The sequence below is a fragment of the Populus euphratica genome, unplaced genomic scaffold (genome assembly GCF_000495115.2).
Source record: "Populus euphratica unplaced genomic scaffold, PopEup_1.0 scaffold61.1, whole genome shotgun sequence".
NCBI classification, from domain to species: domain Eukaryota; kingdom Viridiplantae; phylum Streptophyta; class Magnoliopsida; order Malpighiales; family Salicaceae; genus Populus; species Populus euphratica.
In genome coordinates, this window is record NW_011499941.1 from 434,476 (window position 1) to 457,565 (window position 23,090).

A 23,090-nucleotide genomic window follows, 5' to 3' on the forward strand; every position below is an offset into this window, starting at 1 on the left:
ACTTTGCATCGAACCGAGACAATAACATGTAATGACTCAATTATTTATTGTCCGGATCAGTAAAGTCCAACACATTCCATTCTCAGTTGTTCTAACTTATCTAGATTATCAGATTAGTAACACTGAATCCTTTACATAAACTAAATAAGAAAATAAAAATTTCACGTATGCATAAATTAATAAATGTTAGTAATATTTAACAAAAATAACACCTATCTCTTCAAAGAACTTCAACCGTTTTTTTACAAAATTCCATCCACATAAAATTGATCATTTTGTCTCCGAATACTCTACAAATTTTGTCACTGATTGTTTTAGTAAAGTGTCCTTCTCAAATTGTTGAGTTTGGATGTTTATCTATTCAACTTTAATAAAATTGGATACAATTCTAAAAAGAAAAAAAAATTCATTAATATTTTAAAAAATCGGCATAATGATTAATAAAAAGGAATGTCTACTAATGAAATACATAATCATGTATATTAAAGTTTTAAATTTGTTTTATTAACATAGATATTTAGGATAATTTATATATACCTTGATTAATTTTATAAGTTTTGAAATTAACGATCATGTAAATTTCTAGTTATCATTATATTAACAATTATAAGACTCAAATTTAAAATTATAGAAGGAAAAAATTATTTAGTTGCAAGATTTTATTATTGAGTAACCTACTCAATAGTTTTAAAATAATTTTTTTGTAATTTTAGATTTTATGGTGTTAATTTTTTCTTTATTTATTTCTAAAACATACTTCAAGTTCCAAAATAATGCAGTTGTATTTGTTTAAATTATATATATACGCACACAGATGATATTGATTGAAATAATTATATGGTTTTCTATTTTGTTCAAAGGCCATATCCGATTTTAAAGCAGATCTCTCAAATATCACCAACGCTTACTTGAGGCACATCGATTTACATAGAAGGAGTCAATAAATGTTTTATTTTGATTGATTTAATTTTTTTTCCTTAATTATTATCGAATATTTTTTTCAACTGAAAGATCCTTAAATAGGACAGTCTTTTGAATTTGTGTTTGCACAAATGTTGTGGGTTTTTAGTGTCTTGGATTTCAGTTAATTAAAGTTATCAGATTTTTTAGAAAAAGTCTACAAGGCAGTCTAACTTTTGTTACTTTTTGTCTTTTTGAATTTAATTAAAATACTCCAATATTGGGGTCAAATAATAAAACAATAAAGTTTGGGTAGCGATTGAATTACACAGTACTAAAGATTCAGAATGTGTGAGATAATAATTTAAAGTATTTTTATTAAAAAATATTTTAAAATAAAAAAATTTTATTTTTAAAAATTATTTTTAATATTTGCATATTAAAATAAAAAAAAATAAAAAAAAATTATTTTAAAACAAAATAATAAATTTAAAATTTGAGGAAACATGATTTACATTGTATTTCCAAACACAATTTTAATTAAAAAACTATCTATAATTAGTTTAAAAGGATTGTAAATCTCTCTTAAATACATGAAAAATAAAAAAGTCTAATATGATATGCTATAATGCTTGCAATTTAAATTAATCCTTTATGAAAAAAAATTTATAAATTTTCTATTTGAATAAGTTGAAGCATTTTAATTTAAGGTCTACTAAGTAATTTATATAGACTAATTTATCTATCTATCAAAGGTTTCTACTTAATATATGATTTTTCTTTGATTCTTTGGATATATTCCAATTTTAAAGATGTTCTATAAAAGCTATTTGGTATTCTTCCCTGTTAAAATCTTGGATAATTTTAGGATCAAAGAAATATGGATGCATACAGGTATTAGTACTTCAAGGTCTTCATATAGAAAATGATGTAACTAATCTAGACATTATTAAAAAGGATAATTAAAAAAGAAAACTAAAACAACCAAGAGAGAAAAATCCAGAAATAAATTGACAACAAATATTTGAAAAGAGTAAATAGTAATGAATTTTATCAAGGCACATCCAACAATGGGAACGCCGCCCGGGACCACCAAACGCCTAACCTCGGCTACCATGGTTGACCACAACTTACCACCACCGCGACATATACTTCGACAAGGGCTGCGGTGGTTGCAAGTTGAGCTCTTTTTCCTTCCTAATTTACTAAATAAAGTTTTTGACTTTTGGCTTAATTCAAACACAGTTCCACCATTGGAACAGAAGATCCCGTCCTCAAATGATCCATTTTTTTAGTGAGAAGTGACACTACTTTGTAAAAGCCTAAACTTATTTATCATTTGGTCTTCAAAAGCTAAGTGCGATGGCTTTTATCATATATAAATCTCATATGGGAGGACTGTCTTCCATCTAGCCAAACCTACCTCCGGTGGTTCATCAATTGTAGTGTGGTTGTCAAGATATCTGCCATCAGATTGAACTTTCATGCCCTGCTATCAAATATTCACTCGCAGCAATGCTCCTCCAAGTAAAGCTAGGTTGTTGTTCAATCCTATCTCCCATAAAGCTAGTTATAGGGTAGTGCTTGTTAGGTTTTCCCAAATGCACACATGAAATTGAAACGATAAATTGAAAATTAATATCTTGATTGTGCATGGTGTGTACTATCAAAGTTATTGTGTTTCTTGAGTTTGAGGCTAAATATTAAATTTTATAGCCTTGAGCTCTTATTTATTTGAATGTTTGTTTGTGGTTTTTGAATTTTATTAAATTTTATTTTTTCCCATTACTTTTTCAAGAACAAATCTTTTTTCTAGAAATATAGCATATTTTAAGGTAAATATTTTTTCTCCATGATATGAAAAAAATAATATCCAACATACTCTTTTGAATATCATACAAACTTATAATTATCTAACTTAATTTCTTATTTTTTCAAATACTATACGCTTCAGATAAATATTGTATTCTCAAATCTTTAAGTATGATAAGTTTAGTTTTTTACTATTTCATATCTCATAAGAAGTCTCATCAATAGATTTTAATTAAATTCTATTTAAAAAGTAAATAGTAGTTTACAAGGCAAAATGATTAACACTTAAAAGTGTATTTTTATCAAGGTTTTATATTATTATTTTGCATTTGAAGTATTAATAACTCTTTAACTAGAGCATGTTTTATAATAATATAACTAATGATATAAAATACTTTTAATTTATGGTAAATGTTCATTTTAAATGCAAATCTATCACATAAATCAAGGGATTGATTAATGAATTTAACTATTTAAATTAAGAAGACGGAGAGATCTAAGATTAGAAAAGAAATGTTGATTCAGTCCAAACTGGAACACCATTTAGTTATTGGATCATAACTGGAGCTGGAGAACTTGAATTTAGGTCTGCTATACATGAATGAAAAACTAAGACACGGGCCTAAAACGTTCATAAGAGTCTAATATTCATAAAGATCATTTTCAAGTTCAAATTATAGCAACAACGAAGAAATCCAAATCTGTCCTGCAGCTCAGACACTGTTCAGCATTCAACCCATATCTCGAGTTCTAAAAGTCTAAGGGCACAGATTTTTCTTTTGCTAAAAAGCTGAGACAATTTCCTAAAACTTTCATGAGAAAATCTATTCCAATTATGATATTAACAATGACATTTTATTCAGACAAGAAGATAAGGATAATCACCAACTCAAGATGTAGCTACCCTCTCAACAATTAGTTAATAAATAAATAGTTTCTCATTTTGGCCTATAAAAGAAGATATTAATCATACATTTTAAATATCTTGGTTTTTAGATCAAGATCATTTTTTTACTTGCTTTCTTTCCCTATAGCTTTAATATTCTAGTTTTATTTCATGTTATAGTTTCATTATTTTATTTATACATTTCATTTTTTTTACTATATTTATATAATTATGTTCTCATTTTATTTATTTATGTTTCTATTCTTCATGATGTTTAGTTAATTTTAACACGTTAAAGTAAAAAGATTTCATTAATGGTGTTAAAATATATATGATATAAACTTAATATTAATTTTAATGCTTATATTTTAAAAAAATTATTATTGATATATTTTATTATTTTTATCTTATTAATTTTTAATATCTTATCTTTTATTTTTTAACATATTCTTTAAATTATTTTTTCTTGTTAATTTTTTCAATGGTCTAGTTAATTTTACTATGTTAATATAAAAACATTATTATATCATTTAATAAAAGCAACACATTTAAATGGGATAGATACGTAAACATTTCGACTTAGAGAATGTAAATGCGTTAAAATTATATTATATTATAAAAAATATTTCAGCATATTAAAATAATAAAAATATTATATTTTTAAAAATAAAAATTTCAAAACTCACTGTTGACATTGCTAAACGGTGCCAAAGAATAGAAAGAAACCATAGTAATATTTAAGAGTTATTTGAGAATGTGGTATTGTTAAAGTTAAAAATATTTTTAAGTTAAAAATATTTTAAATAATATTTTTTTATTTTTTTTAAAAATATTTTTAATATTAATTTATGATTTGAAAATATAGAAATATTTTTAAATATTTTAGAAAAATATATTTTGAAGCGCATTCACAGATAATGACAGCACGCAACGGAGGCCAAGTTAATTTGTGGGGATGTGTGCAAAATGAAACTGCTCCTTCTCTCGCTTTCCTTTCCATTTCCTTTCCTTGCCTTTTCTCCTTTACCGTTTCAAGCTCTGACTTAGATCACTCACTGTCAGACACGCACACACTAATAAAATCCCTTCAAGTCTCTAGCAAGTAGCAAGGTTTCGTTCGGGTTAGGGTTGCTTTGTTTTTCTTCATTTCTGTAATTTTCATAGCAGCAGCTGCTCTCTAATGTCAAACCCCCTGGGACTGGGAGAGCTCTCCTTCTTGAGGGAGCCCTTTGTTCTTGTTTTCTTTCTTATTGTCTAAAACTTCTTTGATGTGATCACTGTGACACTGATTTGAGATCAAATAATCTGAAGTTTGGATTTTTGCTCTCTTTCAAAGCTGCTGGTTTGGTGGTTTTTTTTTTTTTTTTAAAAAAAGCAGTAGTTGGGGTCTTTTCTTGAAACTAAAAACAAACGCAGAGGATTCTCACAAAATTACACACTCAGATTATGTGTCTGTTCATGGTATTACATATGTATTGTTCTTAAACTCTGCAAAAGAAGAAGAAGAAGAATTCCATCTTTCTTTTTGTTTGAGTTTCAAGATTCTTCTTTGTTAAGCTCAAATCATACTGTTCTTTTCCTTTCTCCTTTTGTTATGTCTTGCAAAGAGGAAGAGAACCAAAGAATCTTAACCCCCATAAAGAAAGCAGACACCTCCTGATTCCTTTATTTATCTGTGTTTGATTATTTATTTTGTGGTGGAAATGGCCATGGAAGTGGCCCCTCTGCACCGAGAGAGCAGCAGTAGTGGGAGCATGAACAAGCACCTTACTGATGATGGGAAGTATGTTCGGTACACAGCAGAGCAAGTGGAGGCTCTTGAAAGAGTTTACGCGGAGTGCCCTAAGCCCAGCTCTTTGCGTAGGCAACAATTGATTAGAGAGTGCCCCATTTTAGCTAACATTGAGCCGAAGCAGATCAAAGTCTGGTTTCAAAATCGCAGGTTAAGATAAAAAGAAACTAAAATTTCTTAAATAATTTACTTTGACTTTTATTTTGATTCAATTTTTGGGGGATCAGGTCTTAGAGGGACTGGATTAACAGCATTTAATAAAGAAGTTTTACACTCTGACATTAAATGCATTGATGCCAAATAATTAAGTTTCATTAAGTATCAGATTGGTAAATTAAAGAGTACTACCAGGGTAGCTTTTTTTTTTAAAAAAAAAATTAGATGGGAGAAACACTACATCTTTTCTGCAATTTGAATTTTGTTTGTTTGCAAGCTTCTTTCCTTTTGCTTTTAGTGTAAACCTTCCTCTATTGGGTCATGATTTCACACTGGATTTATGTGCTTCCATTCATAGGATGCATTAGTTTGTATGGGTTGCTCCAATATGGGTTTTTGATTAGTTGAAGTTGGGATGCGTATAAAGAGATCACAGTCTTAATTTCTTCTGGGGATGAAGGGGTTTCCTGGGACAGTGAGAGAAGTTGGGTCCTGTTTGGATGTGCAGGTGTAGAGAGAAGCAGAGAAAAGAGTCCTCAAGACTCCAGACTGTGAACAGGAAATTGACAGCAATGAATAAACTTTTGATGGAGGAGAATGATCGCCTTCAAAAACAGGTGTCACAGCTGGTGTGCGAAAATGGTTTCATGCAGCAACAACTGCAAACTGTAAGTCTCTGATCGTGGTCTTTTATTTATAAATTGTTGTTTCCATTCATTCGTTACGATGATCCGTGTTGCAAATTGGGTAGTGCTGGGGATGATCTTGGAATATACGTTTGGCATGATGACCCAAAGTAACTTTAACCAACACTTCTGGGTGATTTCAACTTTGATGGTTTTGCCATGTGTCCCAGATTTTGCGGTGTAGAAGGTGCATTTTATCTGTGTTAATGATGTTGTTCTAATCTATGTATGATTTTTGTTACAGCCTGAGGCCCTAGCATTAACTCTAGTCTAAACAAAGCCAACTTCCAGGGGAAGGAAAATTATAGTAACTACATATCATTATTAGCATTATGTACTTTTCCTCATGCCAGCTAGTAATTTTAAACTTATTATGTGCCTCTATTTTCTTGTCACATTTTCTTCCCATGTTTGGTCATGCTCCGCTTGGTGCTTAATTAGTTGTAGCACCAATAGCATGTTTTTGCTGTTTTGTAAATATAGCTCTAACTGAGCTCCATGAATTAAGCATTTGATGCAATCTTATTTGCTTTCCTTCATTCTTGGACATGATTTATTGAAGTTGATATTGGTACAGGCACCAACAGCAAATGATGCAAGCTGTGACTCTGTGGTCGCTACTCCACAACATTCACTAAGAGATGCCAATAACCCTGCTGGGTAATCACAGTTACCTGGATCTCTTATCCATTTTGTTTGTTTGTGGTTAGCTGAATGCTTGTTTGTCGGCGTGCCATCCAACTAATATCGTGGTTTTTTTTTTTTCCTTTCAGACTCCTCTCAATAGCAGAGGAGACCTTGTCAGAGTTCCTTGCAAAGGCCACAGGAACTGCTGTCGAGTGGGTCCAGATGCCTGGAATGAAGGTTTTTTTTTATATATAAATATGTGCGCGCGTGCGCCACTGGTCTTTTAGTTGATAGATGTTCTTTATACACCTTTTCTATCTGAATGAATCATTTAAATTTGTTGGCAGCCTGGTCCGGATTCGATTGGGATTTTTTCCATTTCACAAAGGCGCAGTGGAGTGGCAGCAAGAGCCTGCAGTCTTGTAAGTTTAGAGCCTAAAAAGGTATTCACACTCATATCTGTAAATAATTTAAGTTGTTTCTTGACATTGATTGCTGGCTGCTTGTTTTAACGTGGTATATATATGCTATATGATTTTTTGTTTTTCAAAATATATGACAGATTGCAGAGATCCTTAAAGATCGTCCATCTTGGTTCCGTGATTGTCGGAACCTTGAAGTTTTCACTATGTTTCCTGCTGGAAATGGTGGAACAATTGAACTAGTGTACAGTCAGGTAATCAAGAATGGATAAAGGCTTGATTTCCTCTGCTATTCTTTATGGATTTTACCAGAGCAGCTAAGATTTGAAATTGGTTTAGATATATGCTCCAACTACTCTTGCTCCAGCACGGGATATGTGGACTCTGAGATACACTACAAGTTTAGAGAATGGCAGCCTTGTGGTACACATCTTCTATAGTTCAGCTCATTTGTATAGATTAATTCTTGATTGACAATTCAGCTTTAGTGTCAAGATCAACGCTGTATTCAGCTTTAGATGTCTCATTTGTACGTCTTATATTAAGGTCTGTGAGAGATCACTTTCTGGTTATGGTGCTGGCCCCAATGCAGCTGCCGCTGCCCAGTTTGTGAGGGCTGAAATGCTTCCTAGTGGCGATTTGATAAGGCCCATGTGAAGGAGGGTCAATTATCCACATCGTGGATCACCTGAATCTTCAGGTACAGTTTTAGACAGTTGGCATTACATGTCTCTTCATAAGTCAGAGGTAATTCTTTCATATTTTTTCCAGGCATGGAGCGTGCCTGAGGTGCTTCGACCACTTTATGAATCATCAAAAGCAGTGGCACAGAAAATGACCATTGCGGTGAGTGGGTTCTTACTGCAACCATCTTGATAAAGCAGTATCGGAAGGACTCAATTATCTCTGCTTTTTATTTATTTACTATTATAATAGGACTTACCCTCAATAAGAATTCTTATCTGATCAATTTTTTGCATGGGATGCAGGATGCAATAATTTGAGTTTGTTTTAAATTGTTACTTGATTTGGTTGAGATGCCTTATATGCCTGTGAAATTGGAGGCTATTGCTCTACTAGTAAAAAATTAGGAACGTTTTTCTTTTCCTTTCTTTTTCAAATGTGGGCATAGTTCCTCTCTTGTCAAATGTTATTATATTGATATTTGGAGTGTTTATTTATTGGTCCGCTGTGTATGGAGTTATGGCTTTCATGGATAAGACAAGTTTCAACTCTACAGTACTGATTATCTGGTTGCTTTCAAGGCACTGCGTTATGTCAGGCAAGTAGCTCATGAAACCAGTGGTGAGGTGGTGCATGGTTTGGGCAGGCAACCAGCTGTTCTGAGAACCTTTAACCAAAGATTAAGCAGGTACTATGACAGTGTCTGTCAATTTAAGTGGTTTTCTTGCAAAGACATTCATGTGGACCAAATCAATGTGTATTTGATCATTCAAGGTGTGCATATGGTTGGTTTAATTGTATATTTGTGTTCCATGTCAACTTCATGTAGAGGTTTCAATGATGCCATCAATGGGTTTAATGATGATGGCTGGTCACTGATGAATGCGGATGGAGCTGAGGATGTAATAATTGCAGTTAACTCAACCAAGAATTTGATTGGTGCTAATAATTCTGCTCATTCTCTTTCGTTCTTGGGAGGGATTCTTTGTGCAAAAGCTTCCATGCTACTGCAAGTGAGTTTTGAAACTATGATCACAAATTTTCTATTGCCTATTGAAACAACAAAGAAATATTTTGAGGGTAATTGTTAACTACATTCTTCTGCATTTCCAGCAAACCCTGAATAAGCAAGCTTGTTTACATTTCCATTTTGACTGTTAATTGCAACTGTTTAATAAAGTACATTTTCTGATCAATTTAGTATTTTGCCATGACTTTGACGTTGCTTATAGTTTTCATCATATTTACTTTCACCTTTCTATTTGTTCTTACTTCTGAAATCTGGATTTACAACAGAATTATTTTCAGGATATTCACCTGATGCTCTGTGGCTTTTTAATCTTCTTGCTATGTATGGACACTCTTTGAAGATCAAAATTTCCTTGTCAAAAGATGCCAAATTTTGGTTTACTGGTTTTTGAAAAAGAGGAAATCTTAGTTTGCCGTATGGAGTTAAAAAGTTGGAGGGAAATTGTTAAAAGAGAACATTTAAGGGTGAAGTGTTTGCTAGGAATTGAAAAAATTAGGACTAATATTGGGTCTCAATTTAAATCAAATCATGAAGTTTTATCTTTAAAAAAATCAAATAATATTATTTGTAGTTTGAAATTGGATGTGGAATAAAAAAAGAATAAATATTAAATTAAAAAAAGAGAGGAAAAATCATGAAAACCAAAAAAATTTCCTCCAAAATTTCTCTACCTCTCTCCAAACCTTGAAATTTTCCTCCCCCCAAATTAATACCAAACAAAAGTAAAGGGGATGAAAAGTTTGTGTGATTAAAAATTAAGAATTAGTGCAACATGTCTTTGGATAAAACTGATTTCTTCTTTGTTTTTATCTGCTAGAATGTGCATCCTGCTGTGCTGGTCTGTTTCCTAAGGGAGCATCATGCTGAGTGGGCTGATTTCAGTGTTGATGCCTATTCTGCTGCATTGTGGAAAGCTGGTTCATATGCATATCCAGGAATGAGGCCCATGAGGTTTACTGGGAGCCAAATCACCATGCCACTGGGCCACACAATTGAACAAGAAGAGGCATGTTATCTGATGCAATCATTTCATCATCATGCTAGATTGCTGGTATATTGAATAAAAAGGAATGTGCAATTGCTTAAAAAATGGGATGTTTTATCCTAATCATATTGCATTTGATTCCCTGTGGGTTTTTCCTTTCATTTTTTTTTTTCATATTGAAAAGTATTAATAATGAGAGGTGTTAAGCTTTTTATCATCCTAGCATCAAGCTATTTTTCAGGACCTCCCCTACAGTATCTTCACTGCAGTAGAGTTTAATCACCTCCTTAACATATTCAGTGTTCAAATTGGCGTGATGGGTACTGAGCATTTGCTTTTTGTGTCTATGGTTGCTTCCTCTTTCATAACCTCCCATCCTAGTCCTCTGTGGGATTTCAAAAACATTGTCATGGTTTGATAGGCGAGTCTTCTGTTCATACAAAAATGTTGTGCCTGCTAAATAAAGATCTTATCCTGCAATGAGTGCAATTATTTGTGCTGCACAACAAACATTTTCAAGTACTTTTGCTCCTAACTGAAACTTTTGCTCCAGTTGCTTGAAGTTATTCGACTTGAAGGCCATTCTTTTGCACAAGAAGATGCTTTTGTTTCACAGGACATCCATCTCCTACAGGTGCTGCTTTTAGCATCTTTATTTATTTTCCTTTTTCAACCTGCTATAGCATGTAGTAGTTTGAATTTTTTGTTTAAATGAGTGTCAAGGAGTTTTGGGGTTGCTATAGTTGCAATCTGCGCCCCATTTTTGACATGGCTAACCTTGACTTGTTCAACTTGGGTAAGGTAGCATGGTTGATGGGCCTACTTGGTTCATAGTTAGGATGTTTGTGTAATTTATACCATGTTCCAGGGTCCGATCGGTTTCCCATTTACTCCCTATTTACTATATCTTACAGAATACTGAGAATTTCTTTTGCACTAAGGTTCGCTTATGCTGTACTTACAGCTGCCTAAGAGAGGCTTGATTATGCTCTTTAACAAGACATGTATATACTAATAAGAACTGGCTGCATGTGCTTTAATGGGTTTCCCTTGTTTTGGGCAGATATGTAGTGGAATTGATGAGAATGCTGTTGGAGCCTGTTCTGAACTAGTTTTTGCTCCAATTGATGAAATGTTTCCTGATGATGCTCCACTGCTACCTTCTGGTTTCCGCATCATTCCTCTGGAATCAAAAGCAGTTAAGTATGAGTGCATTTCACTGTAATTTTTCCTTTCCATTGGCTCAACTGGACAAGATACTCATTCGCTAAATATGTTGCTTCTTAAGTAAACATATTTGTCTCAGTTGTGTTTTACCTTGTGTTTACTCAAGGCCTTGTGAAAGTTGCATGACATTTTTTTTTTAATATGCCAATGTTGTTATACAGAAGGATACACAGGAGGTAGTGACTACAAATTGTACTCTGGATCTAACATCAAGTCTTGAAGCGGGGCTGGCGATAAACCACGCTGCAGTGGATGGCTCATCGTGTCATAGTTTGCGATCAGTGTTGACTATTGCCTTCCAGTTCCCTTTTGAGAGCAATCTACAGGATAATGTTGCCACCATGGCACGTCAGTATGTACGTAGTGTGATTTCATCTGTCCAGAGGGTTGCCATGGCCATATCTCCATCAGGATTGAGTCCAGTTTTGGGACCAAAGCTATCTGCAGGATCTCCTGAAGCTCTAACCTTGGCTCACTGGATCTGCCAAAGTCACAGGCAAGTTCTGCTTAAGTTTTCATCATGGTTTAGTGACTATATTATATTAATATTAATATTAATATTAATATTAATACTAGTGAAGTGCTAATTGCCGAGTTGCTCATTATTCTTCTATAGCATCTTGTAGTGCATCTTCTATGATAATTTGAGCTTGATAGAACTTCATGATCTTTTCTTTTCTTGCTTAGTTACCATTTAGGAGCAGAATTACTGAGATCTGATTCTGTGGGTGGCGATTCTGTCCTGAAACATCTATGGCATCATCCAGATGCAATTTTATGTTGTTCATTGAAGGTACATTTACATCCAATTGGATAGCACAGTATATCTGTCAAATATTTAGTTGAAGTGCTTCTGAAAATTGCACATTCTACACCAGTGCTCCGCTACTGAGGAGATCATTCAATCTTCAGTGTCTGAGATAACATCAGAGATTTTTCATGTATCTGTGTTTTTTTTTGTTTTGCAGTCGCTGCCAGTTTTCATCTTTGCCAATCAGGCAGGGCTTGACATGCTGGAGACAACTCTAGTGGCTCTACAAGATATCACACTCGATAGGATATTCAGTGAATCTGGACGCAAGGCATTGTATACAGAATTTGCAAAGTTAATGCAGCAGGTAAGTTTTACATGGAAATACGTTCTGTTTGTTCTCTTGACCAAATGTTTGTCTACATGTTGAGGAACATCGGATGTTTGCTGTCAAGTTAGGTTCTTCACTAGAATTTCCCTCATCATTATAAGGCATTGTAAAGATCTGCAAAATTATAGGTGCTCTTTCTTGTGATTTTGAACTTAAATTCTATGGATTGATTTAAGATAATGTGCGGTTTTGTTTCTGTGTATTCCCCAAATGTTCATAAGCAAAGAAAGCAGGGATTCCTAAGATGTAGTTGAGCATCATGGTTAGATTAATGAGATCATTGCTGCAGTAAATATGGATCCTGTGCCTTTTTTCTTCCATTATATTTGGCCTCAGCCAGTCTCCATGTTACCTTCACTGGGAAAAAGTGAAAAATAAATTGTTTTACTTGCAAATCCTGATCAATGAAACTTGTCCTTTTTCCCTGATCAGGGATTTGCATGCCTGCCTGCTGGAATCTGCATGTCAACAATGGGGCGTAATGTTTCATATGAGCAAGCTGTTGCTTGGAAAGTGCTATCTGCAGAAGAGAACGTTGTTCATTGCATTGCTTTCTCGTTTGTAAACTGGTCTTTTTTGTGAACTCCACAGTTCATTTATCCAACTATGCAGTCGAATACGAGAACAACGGTATGGTAGAGATTTTTGAAAATGAAAAGAGGAGTTTTATAGTAAATATCTAAACCCAGCTGCAGGTTTTTGCCTTGTCCATGTAAATAAATATATCTTCTCCTTTGCAATTTCACTGGAGCTTTTCTTGCACTTTCCAGGAATGTCTTAAAGATGTCATTTCTATGTTTTGCTAGGTAAAACCTCGAAATTGCACTGCTGTTAGTCTGGTACTCGATTGGACTTCTCTTTGCTATCAATATTGGGATTTCCGAGGGCTTTAAATGCTAGTTGTGCAGCTTCTGCTACTGAACCTTGGTGCATTTTTAAAAGTCTGTTCACACTCTTCTTGGCTCTCGGGGGATTCAATCCAAGATTCATGTTTGTATTTGACTTTTGCGGTTCCAAAATGTGAATATAAAGAAATTAAGATGGACAAACGCCAGATGATGTGTGATATTTTAATAGGAATTGTTTTTAAAAGTGTTTTTTATTTTTTAGAAACGTATAAAAATGATATTTTTTATTTTTAAAAAATTATTTTTAATATTAATATATTAAAATAATCTGAAATTATATAAAAAAAATTATTTTTAAAACCCAGGAAATGTTATGTTTTTAAATTATAAATTTTTTATATACTATGTTTTGAAATCATAATGGCTAACAAATTGGTTATTAGAAAGTTTCATGGCCAAATCACCTCAACCAATGAATGAAATGCCTAAAAAAGACTACTAGCCACATGTCTTGTTTTTTTTAATATATTTCCACATAAAAACTACATTTTGCTTTTTATATATTGTAACATAAAACTTGAAGAGGCTCTTCTAAGATTTTATGGTGAATTACATTATAATTATAATTTTTGTCTTGTTTTTGTGGCTTGTAAATAAATTTTATAATAAAAAATTCATATTGAATTTTGGGTGAATTGCATAAAAACTCCAATTTTTGTCATATTTTAATGTCTTGCAATTAAATCTTATAATTAAAAACTTGCATGAATTTAAGTTTAAGGTGAATTGCATAATAACTTCAATTCCATCCGTTATTTGGTTTGCCAATCTTACAGTTAATAACTTCATTCATCATACTTTAAATCATAGAACTCAACAACATTCAAATTAAAATTAAATTCAACAAACAATTATCTTGTCTTCGTTTACATATTGACAAGTAAGATTTTGATTTTCAATTCTAGTACTCCAAAAATTATAGTATTTCAAATTATATTTAAAAACAATTCTCAATCTTAACTCAACCAACCTAAATAAAAAAAAGCAATTCTCAATCTTAACTCAACCAACCTAAATAAAAAAAATATATATATAATTTTTTTTCACAAATATACTGAAAAAAACTAAAACTAAATTGCAAACTCATAATTAATAAAATAACACAACAAAAAACATAGAATGCATATATAGTGAATGAGCATGACTACCTTAATTATGACATCATCAACAATTAATATCTTTTTAAAGTTTGTAAATATATTCGGACAAACAGTGGATCATCATGATACCGAGATGTATTATTTATTTATTTTTAGATTATTATGACATATAAATGTATCATTTTTTTTTATCAAGATTACAAAACATATAGGTGACCTCTTAACACTCCCATAACAATAACAACAAGCTAACGTAATATTCATCAAATATATATATTAAATTAAAGGTTCTATAAACAAAGAAAAACCATAATGAAAAAAACAAAAAGGCTCTTGGATGCTAACTTAAGATTTTTTTTATTTAAAAGGTAATTAAATTATTTTACTATGTTTAAAAAAAATACAAAGACTAAAAATGCCCTTCACGCAAGTTTAGTATTTTCTTTGTTTTTAAGGGAAAATAAGTTATTTATTATGCCAAAAAAATACAATAAAACTGATTTTTTTAAAATATATTTGGAAATGACCAATGAATGGGTCATGTAAAACAGACCATTTTACCATTAATAGTAAGGTTTGTTGTTTTTAAAGGGTAAAAAAGTTATTTCACTATTTCAACCCATAATGAACTATGTGTCTTTATGCATAATGAAAAATAATGGCTTTTTTTATTTTTATTTTTCTAATTAGATTGATGCATGTGCTATGCTTCGGGCCAAATACAAAAAAAAAATTAATGTAAAAGAATAAAAAAATAAAAAAATTATGATCTGAGTTATGAGTCCTTTTAGGTGCAATAAATTGATTTTATTTAATTATATAAAAAACAATAAAAGTAAACAAACCAAATTAAACTAAAAAAAATAATCATGATGACCTGCATAAAAAAAATCACTTGCAAAAAAAAACACATGAAGCTTATTTCCTAGCAAATTTAATATTGAAGAATGAAGCTACAAAAAAAAAAAGTTATAAAAGAACAACGAAAAAACCATAGTCTTTATTCAACCCGGGTTTTGATGAAAGCAAATAGATCAAATTAAACAAGAAAAAATAAATCATGATGACCCACATGAAAACAAATCTTTAAGATATGTATTATATTTCACTTATTTTTTAAAATTTATCTGACACATGTCATTTTACTATTTTATTTTTTAAAAAATAAATTGTAGCCTATATTAATTTCTTTAAGATATATATTATATTTCACTTATTTTGACTTATATGTCCAGGCCTGGGACTATAGCTTTTCTTAAGCCAACCTAGATTAAATACTTCATATACATACTATATTTCACTTATTTGGTAATGGGAATTAATAAGTATCATCAAAAGATTTATTACAAATGTTAATTGAGCCTGTTACAATGTCTAAAGTTAAAAAGTTTAATTAGAAAAAAATTGATTGGACTAATACTAGAAATTTGAGTTAAAAAATCACAAATCTATTAAACTTGATCTTTATATACTATATAGATTATATATAAAGCTACAATTAAAATTTTATTGTTATTTAATTCGAATAAAAACTATATGTTTTAGACCTTCTATCTTTCTATCTATATATTGTAAGTAAATAAAGTAATTATTTCATACAAAAAAGAATGAATTATTTGAAGTTATGTTTGAAATTTGCCAGCAAATAATGAAAGTAACAAAAGAAATGTTTTACATATGATTTATGGATTCTTACTAAGCAAATATTTAATTACACATGAAGTTTTTATTTTGAAAAAAAATTTAACTTTTCAAGAAGATCAATTATGCACCAATCTTTATTATTTACCTACTTGGTTGAGGTTTTTTATTTTATTTAAATTTTTATTATTATTTTTTAATATTGTTTAGGATGTTTTGCCTAATATAAATAAAGTTATTTAACTTGTATTTGAGTTTGTTTTAGTTTTTTTAGAGATTTAATTTATTTTAAAATAATATTATATATACGCGAGGTTTCTCAAACTTTAGGTCATTTTTTTTTATGTACTTCTTGTTTCATCCAATAACTTAAATGTCTGAAATCAAGTAATTATTGTATTTGTTTTTTTTAATCAATTCTTCTTTCTTTTCTTTGTTTTTGTTAGTTTTGGCTCAGTATAATGTATTATGGTTTTTAGGTTATCAAAGTCTTTCTTGCATTTATTTTTATTTTTGTATTTGTTATTTTTTTTGTTGTCGTATTCACTTTTGTTTTTGTTTTTGCTATCATTTTCATTAAATTCTGAATACTGAACCCTTACCTTCTTTAAGTAAAGTCTACGACATGATCATCCATGAAGAAAGACAACAAACAGTAGCGGGGTCTCAAATTCCTGTCCTTGGAGCCACTGCCCTCGCTGCCAACACAAAAGGCAGCACAAGTTTCAGTAGAGGCAATAGTACAGCCACTGTACGGGGCACACACAAACTGACTGCTACCAGCTGAAAGGGTTTCTTCCAAGTTGGACATCACGATGCCGTACTGATCAGGAGAGACCAAGCAAACCTGCAACCCGAGAGCCAACCACTCATGCTGTGACCTCAATCGATTCTGTCCAGCCCGCCAGCACACCTAACACAAATGATGGCCACAATGTTTCACCTATTTCTGGTCTTCCCACGAACCAATACAACCGGCTCATATGTTTTCTGAATGGAGGATCCCTTAGTCTTGCCAATTATGATGGTAAGTCTAACAGTATGTGGGTCATAGACAATGGTGCCTATTACCATATGGTTGGTTCTCATGATCTTCTTGATCACAGATTTGCCATTTTAAATCATGCCTCAGTCGGTATACTAAAAGGTCATAAATCACTTGTTACTCATATAGGGGACAGTACCATAAATCCTCATCTAAAGCTTCAGGATGTTCTTTGTGTCTCTGGCTTCTCTTGTAACTTATTGTCTGTTGGAAAGATAACCTGAGATTTAAATTGTGTGGTCCTTTTCTTTGATGATTTTTGTGTCTCTCAGGACCTTCAAACGAGGAGCTTGATTGGAATGGGTAGATTGCAATATATTCAGCGTTTAGGCCATGTTTCTTTTTCTCATCTCAAACAAACTCCACTTTTGAATAATGTTATTTTTCAAGATTTTATCTATAATGGGTGCCGCAAATCTAAACAACTCGTCTGCCTATGCCTACTAGTTCTGATAAAATCTTGAGATGTTTATCTTTAATTCATTGCGATGTCTGATGCCATTATCAAACACCATCTTCTTACGCCTTTTGAAAGATGTAATTTTATTCCATTTTCACTTATATGGCTAAGTCTATAGTTCCATAATTCTACCTGATATTCAGCTTTAGTAGCAGCACTGGTAATCATTTGATGTCGAGGTTATATACAAAGGTCCTAGTTTTCTTTCCTCATGCCAAAACTATTGCTTCTTCCACATGTCCCTTATAAAATTTATAGAATGGCCATTTTTATCAAGTTTTTCTGTAGAGATCAGGTTCTTCTTTATTGTAAACTCCATACAAAGCCATTAGATGATTTTATTTCCACATCTCTTATGCCTATAATGTTCATTATATCTCTTGGTACGGAGTAGTGTGGAATGAGGCTCTTGAGTGTAGCACCCAATAATCAATAGGGATGTAAACAAAAGGTAAGAATGCTTCATATACATCCTCCATTATTGTATTGGCAGATTTATTCTCATCATTCTTCTTCTAATGGTTACAATTCATTTGATCATGACATATCCTGCCACTACCAATATTCTACTTGTTCTCTCTAGCGTATTCCTCTTAGCCTCCCCTTCACAATAAGCTATTAAATACACATTTTGAAAGACTTTGAATTCTAGGCAGAGATCAAACATGCATTGTTTTTTCTACCGCTTGTTAGCTAGGATCTTTGATTGTTTCTTAAACACAGCACATTGTTTAACGTAATTCGATAATTTGCACACATCCATAGAGCTGTTGATTTCATTAGCCCAAAAAAAACCACTATACTCAATTCAAACTTCTTTCACACCCGTAGCTCTCCTACTCTCTTTTTCTTTGTGCGTTGTCAGCTCTCATAACCCCTTTTATTTATTAACGGTAGTCTAAAAAACGTGGCTTTCCCCACGCCTTTATTTTCTTTAAACTTATATATTATAATTATAATAATATAATAATAATAACATACAGCTGTCTTTTTTTTCATTTTTATTTTTTTTCTGTTTTTATGTCTTTATAAGCTTCTTTTGTTTGCTTTTTTTTTGTGTTTTTTTAATGAATTTTTTTAATTTAATTTACTAATATTAATTTTTTATTTAATTATTATATTTTTATGATACAAATTTCAAAGTTGACGAATTTCTTAGAATTCTTACTTTTCTTCTTTTTAATTAATTTTTTTAATTTAGTTTAATTTATTAATGTTAATTTTTTTTATTTAATTATCATATTTTCATGCACTTATCCCGGATTTAACGAATTAACCCTCTAATTTTTTTTCTATTTACTATTTAATTATCAAACTTTCATGACACAAATTTTAAATTTAAAGTATTAATCCAATTAATTCAGATTTTTTTTTATTCATTAATTTTTTTTTTCTATTAGTTTTTTCATTACTATTATTTTAATATCATAAATACTTCTTTTAAATCAAGCATTATAGTTAAACCCAAAATTTATAAATATAGCTTCACAAAAAAATCTAACACATTTAAATCTTAGGTTTTTTTTCATATATATTTTTTATAAAAAAAAAAAATAACCCTCAGTATTGAGCTGTAACAGCTAAAATGAGGGACAAACCTCCTCATTTCAGTCAATAATGGCAGCCATGCTTGTCACCATTCACGACATTTAGGTCACTTAACTGGCTGCAATCTCAATCTTGACCTTCCTCATGCAGCCATATTAGACATGGCTGGTTTATACCATTTGTGTCCACACACAAGAAGCACCACCTTCAGGTTTTTACATGTAGTTTGTGAGCTTCCACTCTTGGATGTGTCGTTACAGGTATCTCCTCGCGAATGTCTACACCAAAGTCATCCAATCAAATCCATTTCCTAAGTAAGCAAATATACAGCACCCCATATATTTACGTTGCGTTCCAATTTACAACAAAATCGCATGCAATGAGAAATGCATCCATCCTTCTTTCAAGACACATATGCAACAAACATTAAACAAGACTGTCTTGTATTTCAGTTGGTACCACAACATGGCCAGTGTTGTCAATTAATTTTTTAATTCATAAAAGTTGTTTTTTCTTCATCGTGATGCCAGTGACCAAAAGTTCAAGAGAAAAGATGGCAATGCAGAGAAACAGCTGATGAATGCCATGGCTGTAGCAGTTTCGAACTGCAAACAATGGTTATCATCACAGCTGTCGAGATCATTGTCGATAAGGACTGTGATACCAGCAGAAGCACAAGCTGCAGCAAATGTGAACATGGAAGCTATCTGCATGGAAATGACCCAAAATTGAGAACATAATTTACATGTAAATAGAATAACTTGCAAGATGGCATGGCGACGATGACTGAAGTGAAGTCAAGAAGGATAAAAAATGAACACGATGTACAAGTAATCAACAGCATCGTTTTAGTGGAAGGGAGTTTCACTACAACCCTTCTGTTCTCCAGTTCAATGTTCATTTTTGGAATGATCATCATGAACAAATTTCACAAAAGGAAACCTTATGAAAATGTCTGACAAAACTTATGAGACTATCCAAACACAACTAAAAGTCAAAGGCCATAAAATATGGTGTTTATGCTCTCTGTACAGGATTGATGATATTTTCAACAATCCCAGAGTAGCATGAATCCAAAAGCTTTGAGTAGACACCATAACAACTATAGTTACAGCACTTGAACTTGAGAGATATTATAACGAACAATATCTTCTACCCATTTCACTAGGAGAGATTAGTCAAGAATATTTAGTCCAAGTATATTCAAATATGATTACATTCTGCATTCCAGGATGAAATGATTTGCTTAATTTTTCCTCTAATTATGGCCCAATGCAGACTCTGCTTCTTAATGCTAATACAATAGACTGGTGACAATGAAAATGTTAGTTTACATAGAAAAGGCAAGCAATGGTAACTGTAGCTTAAGCTCATGCAAGCTGAAGATCAAAAGGAAAAGGAAGGAAAACAAGGGGGTGGTAGTGGAATAATCAACAAATCCAGAAGATTGGATGGATGAATAGAAAAAGAAAGCCTTCAAATCTACAAGTGAAAAACCAAATAGTTCAAATTACTTCCTGGATACCAAATCTTATGGATGCAGAAGACTGGCCACGAGCACAAGCAAAATGCCTATATCCTTGGGAGTAGTATATTGCTGAGATAAGACTTGCAGTCATATATATCTTTAGGAGGGTAAAGATATGTGCTCCCAACAACACAGGAGAACAAGGATGGCCCAGACATAGACTGTTAAGATCCAGTTTTGCATTAAAGACATTGTCATCTTACCCCATCCCCAACGGCAAAAGAGATGACAATCCTGTAATTCTGCAATGAGCGCATCACCAGAAGGGCATAAATATCAACAATAGCCAAGCAAAGGCTCCACAAGCACTGCAAGCTCGCGGCCACAACAAGGTAGCTGATATTGCACATCAGAAAAGAAAAGAAAAGAATTGATGTTATCAAAAATTAAGATGATGGTTAGCATAAAAATTTGACATTCCATCATGATTCATATTAGTGATAGTGTAGCAAAATTCAGCAGCATGATTGCACAGAGAAGACATTGAAAGCACAACCAACTAAGTCCTTGGGCTAAAACAACTCGTTCATCAACAATGAAATCTTATCAATAGTTTATCCAGAACATGTCAAACAGACTTACTCAGTATTTCCGTACTGCTGATCACATTGAAATACAGACAAGGAAAGCTAATGCAAAACAAGGAAGGATACTCTAAATCATATGCTCTTTAGAGAGGTATGCCTCTTTATGATGTACCAATGCAACTACCCTGCATAAATTTCAACGACCCATACAAATCAATCAAAATGCTAAAAACAACATGCATAAATTTTATCTTCTTTTTTTTTTTCTGGCATCATAATTACTTGCTACGGCATTTGAAACATTCACCCTCCCTGCTTTATCATAGCAGCAGCAACGGAATACTAAACTTAGGGTTTTGAATCTGAACTATTCCTATAATTCTCTTAAATAAACATGAAAGCAGAATCAAGCAATTGATAAGAAAGAATAAGAAGAAGGCAAGCAATTTAATTACGTAAATGCAGTGACAGAAGCGAAGTCACTGGTGGAGGCCATCACAGAAAGAGCCGCAACAGCAAATATAAACTGAGAGAGACGCAAAGCAAGGCCGCCTTTGGTGCCTGGCATCCCTTGTATGTCTTTCATCCGCACTCTCGGCGCGTTATTGTTTCCGCCATCCGTCGCCGTCGGATCTTCCACCGGATGTACCGATGCATGGCTCACACTCATCTCTGCTCCTCCTCCTCCTCCTCCTCCTCCACCACCACCACCACCTACTTGTTCAATTCATTGCATTAATAATAGTAAAAATCTGTATCAACAACTGCTAGTTGTCAATTCTTACTAGTTCGATTATTATTAATAATATAATAGTTAGCATCAACACACAGAAAACAAAGCAATAAAATCTCCTATCTTCAATTCTAAATCCGATTACTATTTCTGAGAATTTCTTTTGTTTTTATGACAAAAGTCAGATATTTCTTTCATCTCTCTCCTCCCATATTATTTTGGTGATTCTACCAAAAAAACCAAGTTATTTTTAATTTTTGTGAATTGTTAATTAATAAACTAAAATAACTAAAAAGTCTTCTTTTAGCTCATTTACTTTACTTCAGCATTACAATACAAGTTAGAGTTAAAATTAAAATTAAAAAAAAAAAAGAACTAAATTTTCAGGCGAATTCAATGTTTCTTCTATTGGATGTAGAGAATTGCTATTGGATGTAGAGAGCAATTCATTACACCTTCGCACTGTATTAAGCTTGTTTTCTCTTCTCTTCTCTTTTTTTTTAATATTTTTATTAAAATATATATTTATACTTATTTATATATTTATCTTAACTAATTTTATAAATTTTAAAATAATAATTATATAAGTTTTCAATAACTATAAAAATATTTAAATACATAACGATTAAAAAATAAATTCAAAACTTTACCAATTAAGTTACTCATTAAAAAAAAATTAATTTTTTTAGATTAATATAAATATATACATCTTAATTAATTTTATTTTATGAATCTTTAAATTAACAACTCTAATAACTTTAAATTTATTTATATAACTCAAACAGTTAATTTTTATATAGCAAACTCAACAACTAATTAGTTTAATTACCAACCTTATAATTTTTCTTATGGATTGTAGTTTGATTGGCAGGTGTGGCCCAGTTTCATTCTTATGTTGAGCCAATTGGAGGCAGCAGGCATCGTTATTCATCTAATTCACTTCATCTTTGGGTTGTCTCATTCGGCGTGGGAGAGCTATTGGATAGGAGCGGGATTTGATGGCTGGTTGGTTTTGGACATCCATGCTTAATTATCAATTCTTTGATCTCGTCATGTACTACTGTAGCAAAGTTGGCGTGCTTACCTAGATGGTTCTGTTTTTGTTTTTATCTGCATAAGCTGAAGCTAAATATAGTAACAAATTAAAACAAACATAAAAATTTTAATAAATAAAAAAAACTACAAATATGAACTTCAAGGTTATAAGATTTATTTATCTAGAATAATAATTTTTCATTCCTTCTCTTTATA

General features: G+C 31.9%; 2 protein-coding genes across 2 annotated transcripts; one reads left to right on the forward strand and one right to left on the reverse strand.

Annotated features, from left to right (window-relative positions):
• The first annotated feature begins 4,537 nt into the window (after positions 1-4,537).
• Positions 4,538-13,111, forward strand: LOC105137023 (homeobox-leucine zipper protein REVOLUTA-like). Its single transcript, XM_011042582.1, is given in 19 exon segments — positions 4,538-5,540; positions 6,055-6,214; positions 6,810-6,892; positions 7,006-7,096; positions 7,207-7,302; positions 7,422-7,535; positions 7,621-7,704; positions 7,828-7,929; positions 7,931-7,981; positions 8,053-8,127; positions 8,547-8,653; positions 8,795-8,978; positions 9,813-10,001; positions 10,534-10,614; positions 11,044-11,178; positions 11,369-11,703; positions 11,895-12,000; positions 12,176-12,325; positions 12,782-13,111. Coding segments are annotated over 19 exon segments (2,532 nt in total). The 5' UTR covers positions 4,538-5,301; the 3' UTR covers positions 12,932-13,111.
• Positions 13,112-19,330: 6,219 nt separating this feature from the next.
• Positions 19,331-22,263, reverse strand: LOC105137024 (CASP-like protein 5A2). Its single transcript, XM_011042583.1, has 3 exons — positions 21,562-22,263; positions 20,783-20,915; positions 19,331-19,758 (listed from the first exon to the last, which is right to left on the reverse strand). The coding sequence occupies exons 1-3, from the start codon at positions 21,774-21,776 to the stop codon at positions 19,567-19,569; spliced, it is 540 nt and encodes a 179-aa protein (XP_011040885.1). The 5' UTR covers positions 21,777-22,263; the 3' UTR covers positions 19,331-19,566.
• Between the last annotated feature and the right edge of the window lie 827 nt (positions 22,264-23,090).